This window comes from Emydura macquarii, unplaced genomic scaffold (assembly GCF_026122565.2).
Source record: "Emydura macquarii macquarii isolate MOO-44397 ecotype Brisbane River unplaced genomic scaffold, CSIRO-AGI_Emac_v2 contig_554, whole genome shotgun sequence".
Lineage (NCBI taxonomy): Eukaryota > Metazoa > Chordata > Testudines > Chelidae > Emydura > Emydura macquarii.
This window is the reverse complement of record NW_027130691.1, coordinates 2,556,730-2,570,081: the sequence shown is the minus strand read 5'-3', so window position 1 is coordinate 2,570,081 and position 13,352 is coordinate 2,556,730. Positions and strand designations below refer to the sequence as shown.

The window sequence follows — 13,352 nt, the reverse complement described above, 5'->3', positions numbered from 1 at the left end:
AAAATTAAACTTAAAATGTTATTTCCCATCTAATTCATATAGAAAACTATAAACTGATGAATAAATCTTTGAAGCTTTTCTTTGGAGTTAGTGGTTATCTGTTATATCAGTGTTTCACATTATAAGACAGGTCATTAAACAAAAAGTAGTTTTTCAAATTTGTAAACAAAAATAGTGTGTGGCCAATACTCTAGAATTCTTAAGATGTACACTGCATTTATAATGCGATCTCCATTTATAACTTTCTGCCGCTAGGCTGTTGCATTTTAATCTGGCGGTTTGCTAAAATGCCCATTCACGAAGACGTCTCTGTCGCGGTTCCAGGGAAGGGTTAAAACCAGGAAGTACACGTGACATATGCAAACTATGAATCATTCCAATAGATCTGTTCAACTCTCTCCTGCCTGCCCAGGCAGCAGGCAGATGCTGTTCCCTTGGTTGCCATGGTAATCCTGCCTGTACTGTATTAAAGCCCAGCCCAGATCCTTCTTTAGGCAGACCTCTGCGGCTGTTTCACCTAGCTCATTGTTTTTTCTCTAGAGGAGGAGGACAGAAAGGGAAGGAAAGGAGTGAACAGAATAGGATACCAAAGGCTGCAGCAGTTTTTCATCTGGTTATAGCCTCTTGAGCCTTATTCAGGGAGAATTCAGAGCGCGGCAAGCTCTTGATTTGTAAGATTCAGATGAGCTTGCAGGCAGCTGTGTTAGCCCACAGCATCTTCAGAGTGTATTTCCGAGTGGTATAGAGAGAGGAACGATTGTGTGTAGCAACTTGTGATGGGGTGGAGAAAGTCTCTCTGCTGACGACTTGGACAGCAGTTTATCATTCCCTGCTACATTCCTCCGTTCTGAAGCCCCCTTCCAAGAGGAGGACTGATGTCATTCAGAAGATCTTTTGGCAGACTCTGAGCAACCAGCAAGTCCAGTCTTGAAGGCAGCAGACTTAACACAGTTCCCCTTCAGCTTCATTTTTCCTGACTATCTTGGGATTTATGTGCCTCCTGAAATGAAAATCTCCTAAAATGGTTCTGAGGATTAAGTGTGACCTGTGAGAAGGGGATTCTGTGATCACTGATACCTGGCTTCATAGTAAAAGACCTGGATTTATTGGTGAGAAGACCTCCTCACTTTGTCCTGTGGATGGATTGTATGAAAGTATCGCAATTCCATGAGACGTACTGTTGCCTGAAAACCTGCCAGGCCAGAAGAATACAATTCTTTCTAGAATTCTAATATTAAAAAATATACAGATATCCTGGCTTTAAAAGGAGCTGCATTTTTTCCTGTTCTGCAATGAGAAAGTAAGAGAACAATTCTATGCTTATAAATAGACTGTTTTCAAGTAACTATGTTCAGGAGTTAAACCTTAATTTTTTTTTGTTTTTTACATAGCTGATAAATATCAAATTTATTTTGCTGGGGCTCTTTGGTAATTGGAAATCTGATTTGCAAGCAAGAAGAAATTTCATTTTATTTCTTTTTTACTTGAGAAATACCAACCTCCACCTCACATACCTTCTGTTATTTAAAAATACTGACGTCAATGTTTTAGTCTAGTGCTATTTATTTACACTAGACTCAGTCGAAAATATTTTATAGACAGACTGTTTTGCAGAAAAACAATCAGGGCTGAAAGGAGTTGAGAGAATTAAAAAGAATAAATTGACATTGAATATTGATTCCCTCTCGATTTTTTTTTTTTCCTGGAACAATGGATTACCTTGGAGACAAACTGACAGTGGCACAAACTCACATGACCCAGTGGATGGGGACAGTGCGTAGATCCTTACAGGAGGCACTAAATTTAGTCACAACTGCAGTTGCTCATGAACGGACTAGCGGGGAGGGTGGAAGCAGAACTCCCTTCAAGAGAACCTCCTCCTTCAGGCACTTTGCATCCCGAAGCAGAGAATCATTTCGAAGGTTTTCAGTGCGGAGTCAGCAGAGGTTCTCCTCCCTGAGGAAGAGGCAGGCCAGTTCAGAGCCACCAGACCTTGTAAGCAATGCCCTCTTTTTAGCTCTCCAAAGGTATATAACTTACAATAAAAATTGAGGTATTTCATTGCAGCACCGTGGCCAGGAACACTGATCTGTGTCATGTCAGCTTTTCAGTCTATAAATATCTTCCAAAACATTTCTAATGCTGCCTCTTTGTAAATGAGCTGGATTTTTTTCTCTAGTGCAAATAGAAATTTCCATTAACTTTCATTGGTCAAAGTTAATTGACACAAGGTTTTGACAAAAACTAACTTTGGTGTTCTTTTAAAACTAACACAGGACAAAGATCTATTCTGCAATTGACAAAAGTTGGTCTGACACTGCTTTATATTTGGTATTCTGTTGGGGAACACATTGGCCCAATGTAACTTCTTCCTTTATCTGTACAATTGTTCTTTTCATTTTTAATAACGTTTTAGTGGAAATTATTAATGTAGATGGTTAAAAAGAATCAAGATGCTGTCACCTTGCAGCTAATTGTAAGCTGATAATATTGTCCATCAAAGGACTAAAAGCATGTTTATTCTTACAGAGTAATTAATATTGGAGTATTATGAAATACAGAATTTATGACCCACACTGGAATCTGCAAGCCTGGTGGAGCTGTAAGCAGCACATCATTTAATGAGGCATGTGAGGATGGTCTGGCTTGCTCTCTGTACACTCTGACTTCGTGCCACATGGAACGGTTTTTTGATTAAATGTCTTTTTCTTTCTGGGGGTTATCTTCAGAAGAACACACACTTTCTTGTTAAATAACTAGCGTGACAAAGTGATAAAAGAAATGCACACTGCATAGGGAAGAATTTTTTATGCATATGAGGGGGTAAGAATTCCGCAGGCCAAATAAAAGCCCAGTTGGAGGACACTCTGAAGAGGTCTGAGGATTGGGGACCCTGCTCTTGTTCCTGCCTGACAGCTTTCTGCCAGGCTTAGTTGACAAATCCCTATCAAATGTTTGGGCAAAAGGTAAACCTCTGTAGTTCTTTATCTGTATCTATTGAAATGCATTGTAAAGCCACAATTTTGCAGGTAGTTCCAACTGCAGTTTTCCTAAAAGGAAATGGAATACATACAGCTCATTCTGATAGGTAAATGAGCCAAGTCCCTCTTAAACATTTTTTTCATTGGGAAGGAATTTAATACATGGCTACAAACATTTTAAAGAATAGTTTAACAAATGGTAAAGCAGCCTTCTAATTTAGGGCTTTCTTTTGCACCATTGAAAGCCCAATGTTTTGCCCTTGACTTCAGTGGGAGCAGGATCAAACCCTTGATTTCCAGTTACTCAATTAACCATGAATGGCACTTTCATGTGAACTTGTTTAGAATTCTTTTTACAAAGCAATATGCCTTCATAAACCTAGAGGCATGGATGGATTTGATGGGAGCTAATTAGGATTTCTTCATTGTGTGCTTCGGGTAAAGCATGTGTTCCTCAGAAAGGTGTGGCATTTACACACAAAATATTTCTAATATTTCATCAGCAATAAAACTTAAAACACTTGCTTGGCCTGACTTGCTGTTCATCTACTCTTTGGCAGCTCAGCTAAAGAAGCTGAAAAAATATATTGTCAAAGAAGCACAAAGACTGGAAGAGGCAAGTTTATTTGGAAACAAATGTCATTGGAGAGGTGGAGGGAGGAGGGGAAGAACCCTATGGGAATTTGTGACACTACACATTTATTAGAGTTGTCAAAATGAAAAACAATTTAACATTTTTGTCATGCAAAAATGATACAAATACATTCTTTCAGAAATAGAAAGGAATGGAGTCTGCCTCTTGTCATTCAGAAGTGACACATCAAAACTTCCCATTGCTTACAGTGTAGAAAATCTTCTTGATAAGTAGGGTGGCCTCTGAACTTACTGCTCATGCTGGCGCCAGAGCCACTTTAGGTCTGAATCATGCAAACATTTATGCATGTGTTTAACTTTTGTGAATAGTTTAACTGAAATAAAATCAATATTTTCAGAGTTTGCACAATGGTTAAGGAATGAGACCTTAACGTTGTACTATGGTGCAATTTAACCATAATAGCCTAGGAATATAGGGTCTTAGAACTACTTTAGAAGACTTGTTTTATATGTCGTTGTCGTCCTAAAACAATTTTGAAGAAGAAAAGCCCCTACGTAATGGATTATATTCAGTATGATTCAGTATCTAGCAGTACTTTCACAGCAATGTTACCTTTCTGATTTGGACTGAAATTGAAGTTTGTTTTTAGTTAGTCCATGGAATCACGTATAGATTTGTATTAAATACTAATGTTGTTAAAATTGTGTGTAATCCATTGTAAATGGGTTGGCTGTTAATCATTTTTACAATGTAATGTAAGTTTGCTGTTGATACTTTTTGTGGCGTACTTTCAAATGACAATGAAGTTAAGCTTTTGCTTACTTGTTTGTAAGCCGCCCACTAGTGAGTTATACCTAATTCTTTCTAGATGGAGTTGATTTCCTGTGTTCCACTGAAGTACAGTGCTGATTGTATTCTCAGTGTTGTACGAGACACTAAGATACTTGCAAAACTCAAGGTGAACTTTACTGCTGAAATTACAGTTGATCTAAGCATAGCCTGTCCCGAATGCTCCAAAAAAGTACTCTGGGTAAAGTGGAAGTGGAAAAAGTTACTACTGCATTGTCTAACTTGTATGCACTCCTTCCCCTTTTGGCCACTCCTTCAATGAAATTCTCTGAAACTTCCTAACAGAAAATGTATTAAAATATATTACAGTGCATTAGGAGATGACACATGCTTTTTCTTGCTGTGTGAGTCGCCTCGTTACCACTTTGAAGAATTTTAATATTTAGTAATCTTTCAAGTGCATCGTACTTACAGCATTAGACTGGTTGTTTTCCATAGTTTTTATTTGCCATATTTGCTAATTATTTTGTACTGAAATCAGTTATTTCTCTTTTATCTCCTACGTAACCCTCCAGAAGTGTTTTCCATGCAGAGTTTGTAACACAAAATTCCATGGCCACAGACTGATGTTACAAACACCTCATGATAGGCCAGATCTTTGCCAGCCATAGGGCAGCTTCACGATACTCGATCTAAAGTAGGCTTACTTGTCTCTTAAAGGATTTTTTAGCCTAGGGCAATCCACAGGCGGGGCAGAGTCTCAGTAGTATTTCCTATACTACCCTCTTTGTGCAGTTGGTGTAGGCTATGTGGCCAGGCCAAGAGCTCATACACGTGTTATTGCAGTAGTGCTAAATTGCACTAGAGATCTAACCCAGCACAGAGGAGTTCCAAGATCAGGGAGTGGAAGGGTGATTTAAAGTAACCTTCATATCCTTGCCCTCCATGCTTCAGTTCTTGGCCTCAGCTGAGGATCAGGGCCAGTAATTTCTTTCTGGATCTTGCAGAAGCAGATACTGAGCTATGAGAGTGAAAAACTAGAGTAGGAGCTCAGGGAATACACACCATGATCCACTAACAACATTTTTTTTTGTATAAATGTTAGGTTCTTCTATTGCGAAATCTCCCCCCACTCTCTTGTCACTCTATGTTTATACCCCTTCAAAATTTCAGGGTTAGTATTTTTGTCAGCACAAACTTCCTGACATGAGCCAAACTCTTGACATGCTTTGCTGTCTCTAGCTGCCCAGTGAAGAGGTTCCATTGCAGGTTCCTCAGGAAGGAAGTCTGGAAGGAAATGGCTCATTGAAAATCTAGTGATTTAGTTTGTCAGAGTACAATACCTTACACATTGGAGTCCAGTTTGCACTTTACAGCAATCACTTCTAACCTCAAGATGATATCATCTCAAAACTTTATTTCTAAAATAAAAACCAGAGGAATAGATGGCCTTATGTGAGACCACTTTTGGGTAGCATGAATTTGAATCAACAGAATATATATAGATTTAAATACATTTTTTTTTTTTGGTATTTATTTTTATGAACTGTTGCTAGTGCCAGGTCAGTCAAGTGATATAAGGAGCCCAAATATGTTTTTAATGTATTTATATTGCCATAGTGCCATACGTGCCACAGGTGTGGGCCAGGACCCCGTTGCGGCAGGCGCTGTACAAACAGAACAAAAAGATGGCCCCTACGTTCCAATCCAAGAACCCTTAAATGACTGTACCTTTATCATAGCTAAGGCTGCTCTGTCAGAACCAGTTTATACCAAGCTATAAACAACGCAAACTGTAATGCAAGATTATGGTTGTAAATATACTGTTTTGGTTTTATTCAGCAGAAAGCATTTTTAAGACTTTGAGCGACTTTTTTCCTGTAATACTTTTATTATTTGTTTGGTCTTTGTTTATAACAAAACAAGCAGTCACAGGTGTCTTGTTTCCTTTCTTTGCAAGCCTCTCCCACTGTGGGGGAAAAACATTGGGTTGTCCCATTCTTTCATAAAAATCTTGGCGGAAATACTGCCAATGTTTCTAGGCCTAAACTGTGTTGCTTATGAAATGTTCCTTGGAATGTCAAAAGACAGGTTCCCCTTTTTGGAGGAATAAACAAAGCTGAGAGTGTAAACCAGAAGTATCTCTATTGGAAATCTCTTCTTGAAGAATTGCATTGTCTTAATTTTATGTGAGATAATTTTCAAACAAAAAATAGAAACTGCAAAACTTGGCTGTAGTCACTTGGATCTCAAATCATTGTTTTGTTAATGCACTGGTTTTTGTCTGTAGACATAAAAATTATCCCTAGATACCCACAAGTTAGCGATAATCAGCAAGTTAATTTCCTGTAGGCATCATGGTAATAATAAAAGGACAAAATTACATTTTGTGTGTGTGTGTGAAATTTTATATATATATGTATGTTTTGTTGGCTTGGCTGCAGATCTTGCCAAAAGTGAATAGAATTGCACTTCAGTGACTACCTTTCCTCCATGAGAGGTTCTGAAGATGGGTGTGGCTCTTGTCTGCCTCAGTGGCTCTTTCATATGGTGTGCCATCTTCTTGCTCAATGTATACGTGAGGTCATAAAATGAGGGCGGCTTAGGTTCCATTGCCAGATATGATGTTACTCAATTCTTAATTCTCTTCTACATTCGCACATTGCAGTTTCTCTGCTTTTCCCGGTACTTGGCTCAAATTGAGACTTGAATGAGAGCAAGCATGGCTGCTGCTATGTTTGTACTAGTATGTGAAAACATCTTGAGGTTGTTGCAAGGATTATACTCTCACAAGTTAACAGTGTACAGATGCTTCTTCAACACCACCTGCTCTTGGATTTGTAGGCTGTTGTGGTGACTTGAAGCATTTTAGTTAACTGTGTCCTGCTAGGCAGTTTATGGCTGGGTGCATTTCAAGGTGTTTTTGGTCTGTGTGATTTGTGTCTAGGTAACCTTTAAAGCAACAGTTCAGTATCCCTGCGTGCCACCTCAGAAGTTGATTTACTGGTGGGCTTCAGCTAACAGTTCTTAGGTGTGAATCCTTGGATCAGGGTATACTTCTTGGCAGTGACATGTCTTTGGAATTTGCTCTTCTCCTGGGCATGTCAAAGGCAGATTGTATTGACCCTTCAGAACATAAAAGCACATCTTTTTACCTCTGTCTCCGGCCTTAGGAAAGGATTATGGTGGGATATGTTAAGATTTTTTTTTAAGACGTTCAGTTTGACAGTGGTCAATATGTTTTGTTAAATGTGTACATGCTTCCTTAGCCTTAGTGATATTTTAGCGCGCACACCGGTGAACTTTCATAGATTTTAAGGCCAGAAGGGACCATTGTGATAATATAGTCTGATTTCCTGTATAACACAGGCCATGGAATTTCCCCAAAATAATTCCTAGAGCAGATATTTCATAAAAAAAAAACCAATCTTGATTTTAAAAATTGTTAGTGTTGGAGAATCCACTCATTGGACCTTATCTACTTTCACTTGTTACTGATCTGAGCAGGATTTGTATGGGTGACTTAAAAGTAAAAGCATTATAATTACATATTGCATTACAAAACTCTTGAGCAATCCAATCACCCTGTGATCTATTTTGTTAAAAAATGGGTGCTAGATATGTAAACATACATTTGCTCTTGAATGAATGGTCATATTCTGGCCATGTATGGTTGTTGGGCCAAGCCTGCTAGAAGACTGCAGTCTGTTATGTTCTTCAGTTGGATCTTTTTTTTCCAGGGAGCCCTTTAGTTATAAAATGGATAACACATTTCCATTTGATCCCTAATTTTCTTGTGTGTTGTAAAACCAAATGATTTTTAACTTCTGAGTTGCTATTCCAGTTAACCTTTTCAAATGTAATGCTTCAAAGTGTGTTTTTTCCCCCCCTGCTTTATAATTGAAGTATTCCAGGCCACACACAAAGCTGATGGGGTCTGAATGCTCACCATGAGCATCTGGATTTAGTATATTAATCTTATAATACTTTTTATATGAAGATACGATGGAAAAACTAGGCGTTAAAGCAAACACTACTATAGAGTTCTTTTTGGTTGGGGTTACTTCATGAAAATGTAGTTAAGAAAATAATAGGTTTTAAAAATACAACAGAAGTAAGTGTGGGGCCAAGGTGTGTGTGCGCGTGTGCGTGCGTGTGCGGTCCTATAAGTATTTCTAATCTACCAATTTCATGAGATGTAACTGTGTCCCATGTTATCTTCTGGTTACTGCAGTATCTTTCCTAACTACCTCTGCTAAACTTTTTAAGATTGAAGCATTAGAAGTAAATATATTTATCAAAGGTTAAATATATTATTTGCCAAATCTTTATGGAATATGTGTTTAGAGACATTTCATACATTTGTTTACAATGTGAAAAAGTCTTTTACCTCTAAATATGCTTAAATCTTTTATAATTAACAGGTGGATTTATACCTTTGTGAAAATGGCAAGTTTAACTAGCTATTCAACACATTCCCAAAATATTGTTGAGTGGGAGTGGCTGAGTTACAGAGATTTGCTATAGTGGTGCAGTTTAAGGTGTTTCTGTTTACACAAGTACATATCATGGCCATAAAGCCACCCCTTAGTCAAACATTGGCTCCTTTTAAAACCTCAAAGTGACATCCTGGAGAAGATAAATCACTGGCAAAGAGCACATTTGTAGGGATTCTGTTTGGCTGAAAAGAATTAAATGCCTAAACCTGTTATCCTTTCTTACTTATTTTGTTAGTAGTTCAGAATATGTTAAACTTGTAAGATGCATGTATATGACCTCATGCAGTGGAATATGAAATGAAAAGGGACCTTCTGACAACTGTATACTAGAAAAAGATTCAAATTGGATATTTTAAGTCTGGCTCGAAAGTGGCAAAGGCGTTTTGGGAATGCCCCCAACCCTGGAAAAGCCCCCATCGTGCACCAGCTCCTTCTGATTAGCACATGGTGATGGTGGAGGCAGTAAGAAGCGAGGTGGAATTTTCAACCTCCAGGTCTGGAAAAAATCAGCTCACCAATGGAAGCTTATGCTTCCTTCTCCTCCACTTAAAAAAAACCAAAAACAAGTTGTAAGTGGAGCACCAACTCCTCCTCTTTTTATATTAAGTCTGTCTGGCACCATGGTGCTCCTGTGCTGAGCTAGTGATGGGCAGGAACATCACAGTTACGGCAGCATCCCTAGGGAGGATGCATGGCATAGGTCTCAGCAAAACACCCTTTGGGGCCAGTGATGTGCAGTGGGCAGTTTGGAGCATGTATGTAGCACCCATTCTCTATTCCCTTTACGTAGGCAATACTTATTAAATATATGGTTTGGTTTTCCAGGGATATTAGCCCACTGTTCTGTACTGTGTGATTAAAACGAGGTACACCAACTTGCTATGATTTAACTCAAGGAGCACTGAATTATTTGAACGCTTTTATGTCCTCTATAGGGAAACTCTCTGTTTCATGCACTAGTTTACCTTTTTTTTTTTTTTTTTTTTTTTTTTTGAAGGCGGGGGGGAGTATTTTTTTCTTGTTCCCCCAAAAAACTAATAAATAAAAACAAATTATCCTGAGTGGTTTTTTCTGTGCATAATTACTTTATTATGGAATTATTGATCACCTATAGTAATTGTATCTACTTACAATATGGTATTTAATGAATTTTCTGTATACCAATAAAATATTCACCCAAAGAACAGCAATGAATCATTCTTGAGTTTAAAATATTTTCTTTCACTCTTGTTAATGAGTGCAACTTAATTTCTAAATTTGCAGAGAAACGTTGCAAGGCAGAGTATAACACAGTTGTAGACAGTATGCTTTTTAGAATGAGTCAGTTGTCTGTCTTTTCTATGAAAATAAATGGACCTTTACAATGACAAAGTAGATTTGTTGAGTTTAATTAATGGGTGCACAAGAACCAACACACAAGCAATTCAGGGTTTTTCATTCTTAATAACTTCTTCCTTTTGTTTATCAGGCCAGGAACATAGCTGGCAGTGTACGGTAGGGCCATAAGGAAAGTAGTACCCTAGGACTTTTTTATTAGACTTGGTTTTTCTAGTTCTGTTAACAGGAAGAATCAGGTGGAAGATGTTTAGTTCTGGTTTTTTTTGAGAGCAACTGAATCTAGGACAGTAATAAATACTCTTAGTAATTTTAATAGGTTCTTATTACAGCATAAACACTTAATGACACTTGAACAAAGAAATGCCTTTACACTTAGTTATCTAGGTCTCATTCCTCTTGTATTTTGGAAAAAAAAAGCAGAAAATGATGTATGGTTAGCTGCGAGACCTAAATAAATAAATTAAATTAAACACACATTAATCGAAATACATTTTATTCTGACTGCAGTAATATTTTTGTAATAAAAATAATTTTATTTCTTGTTTCATTGAATATTTATGCCTATTTCATTTGCTTATATCCTCTGCATGGATTGACATTTGTTTCTATTTCCTCAACTTTGTGTACTTTTAGAATTTTTTTCAAGATGTTTGATTTTTATGTGTGCATGTAATTTTGAAAGAAAGAACTTGCAATTTATGAAATAAGTATTTGATATTTGGTTGGTGTCAGGAACTTTCACTAATGATACACTTGTCAAACTTCATCCTATTTTAAGCATAAAGAGATCTGTCAGGAAAAATGTTTGATCAATTAGTGTGTCTAATTGGAGACATTTAACTTTATACTTGAATCTTTAATGTAAAATACCATAGCTTGAAGATGTTGCTCCCAAGCATATGGGTGTTTAGTGCAAGTAAACATATTTCCTTCCTAACGTTACAGCATAAAATAAGACTGCTTAATCCAGTTAAGAGAGTAAGAGGAGTCTGCTCTCCTCTTTATGCCAACTCCCATTAGTGTTAATGAGAGCTGCACATGCATGGCAGGGGGAATAGACCTCTGAATCTTTCGTGAAGGAATAATATAGTGATATTCTGTTTAAATTCCTTTGAGATAGACACTGTGGTGCCCACCCAGTTCCACACAAAGTTCCAATCCTGCTGGACTTGTGCTTTTCCCTTCACATATGTATTTCCCTCATCCTCTACCCAATAATGAGAGTTGGGAACTTCTGGGAAGCTCTTACTATAACTCCTAGGGTAAAACTCGGGGGTCAGTGATAAGGGTTTTCTCAACTGAGGTTTGTTCACGTTTGGAGTTCACTCCCTTTCAGAGTTTAGCAGAGTACTAGTGCATTAATAACATTATCACTTGTATTGGGGTAGCCAGTAAAGGCTCCAGTTGGGGATCAGAGCCTATTGCGCTGGGCATTGCACATATTGAATGACCCGTTTTTGGTTTTTTCATAGTTTTATGTAATTAATGTGCTTCAATTTTGTAAGTAGGTTGAGCTGCAATGACGATAGGGGCTACATAAATGAATATAATCTCATTAAAAAAACCCAAAAAACCTCCTCCTGCAAAACTGGTTGGCAGTTGCAATCTACCTTCCGCCACTTATTGTTCTCTTTACATGTTTGTTTGAACTGGTCACTTCAGCTTATCGGCAAAGTTTGCTTGCTAGTGATGTCTCTGTGGTGTTTGTGTAAGGGAATTGACATCCAGCTCCTAAACTATGTACAGTTGGAGCTGAAGTGCGGGCTCCATTCTTTAAAATATTAAAGGCTGATCACTCAAAATATAATGCAGCAAAATTCATCTTTTCTGATAAAGGGCCAGATTCTGCCACTTTACTCATGTTGAGGCTTGCCTTACTCTTGATTTTGACAGGACTTCTTCCTGTCTAAGGTACCAGTCAACATAAGTAAAAGTGACAGAATCTGTCACAAGAACGTATCTTTACACCAGCACTTACGTACTAAAAATGGTTTCTGTGACTCCATTCAGAACTCCCTTTAATGTTTCTTCTTCTTACATAGCATCTCTGTTAGTGGAGGCTGTACAGTCCTCTGCTAGTCTCTTTGCAGATGAACAGTCATTTTGATCCATCCAGGATATTATATCGTCCATCCAATATCTTCTTTTTCTGCCTCACATACTTCTGCCATCGGCGTTCCGTTCCAGTGCCCATAAACATGCATCACCCCCTGAAACTCTTAAAATGTGTCCTGCATATTGAATAATTCATTTAATAAGATCTCTGACTAGCATTTGCTAAGTTTCAGGCTCACCAGTACATTTTCATTAGTTATGTAGTCCATCCATGATATTTTCAGAATTATTCTGTAATACCATAACTTAAAGGACTGTAGTTTCTTTATTATCGATTGTTTGAATGTCCATGTTTCACAGCTGTAATTTAACGCAGACCAAATGTAAGTTTTTGAAAGTCAAAATTTAGCCTTCAGATTTATGTCCTTTCTCATCAAATGTTTATTCTTCTGAAATGTCTGTTTCACTCTAGCTATACTCTGGTGCTGACTTCAGTATCCATTTTCCATCTTTGTAATGATGCTTCATAAATAGCAATGATTTCTCACTTGCTGTATGGCTTGGTCGTTCTCTGGACTTTTGCATATTTTCCTAGTATCCTTGCATAGGACCATAGTTTTTGTCTTGTCCATATTGTTCGCCATATTCATATATAATCTCCACTAACTTCATCAGACCTTTTGAATTAGCCAACATCACTGTGTCAGCTGCATAGCAAATGTTATTCACCCTTTTCCATTCATCTTTAATATTTAAAACTAGTAAAACATGAATGTTTTGAAATGCAGGTGAGCTCATAGCCTCTTCAGAGAATAAACAAATGTACCAAATTCGTAAAGCTACATATAGTGATTTAATCTAAACTCCATACTAGTACACACTCATACTAGTACACACGAACCACATTTTGGTAAAGTTAGGTAACAGAATATGAATTCTTTAGAAACAATAGAATTGTTGATAAAACGGACTCAGTTTCATACTGAAGAAGTTACCAAAGCTTGCCTTTGCTTTGTGTGTGTTCTGCCTTTTATTTATGGTGTTTTAAGAAATCCAAGTAAGTCTGTGCTATTTAAAGTGATAACTTCCCCAGGA

At 37.5% G+C, this 13,352-nt stretch overlaps 1 protein-coding gene across 5 annotated transcripts in view; it reads left to right on the top strand.

The window, feature by feature from the left end:
- KIAA1671 (KIAA1671 ortholog) overlaps positions 1–13,352 on the top strand; it is a 133,365-nt gene that overhangs the window by 80,302 nt on the left and 39,711 nt on the right. Inside the window, exon 1 of one of the 5 annotated variants that reach the window (XM_067539426.1) lies at positions 526–1,995. The exons of the other annotated variants lie outside the window; for them this stretch is intronic. Coding sequence (XP_067395527.1) covers positions 1,711–1,995 — 285 coding nt within the window. The 5' untranslated portion in view covers positions 526–1,710. Of the gene's footprint in view, positions 1–525; positions 1,996–13,352 lie in introns of those variants that run through there. 5 annotated transcript variants of the gene reach the window in all.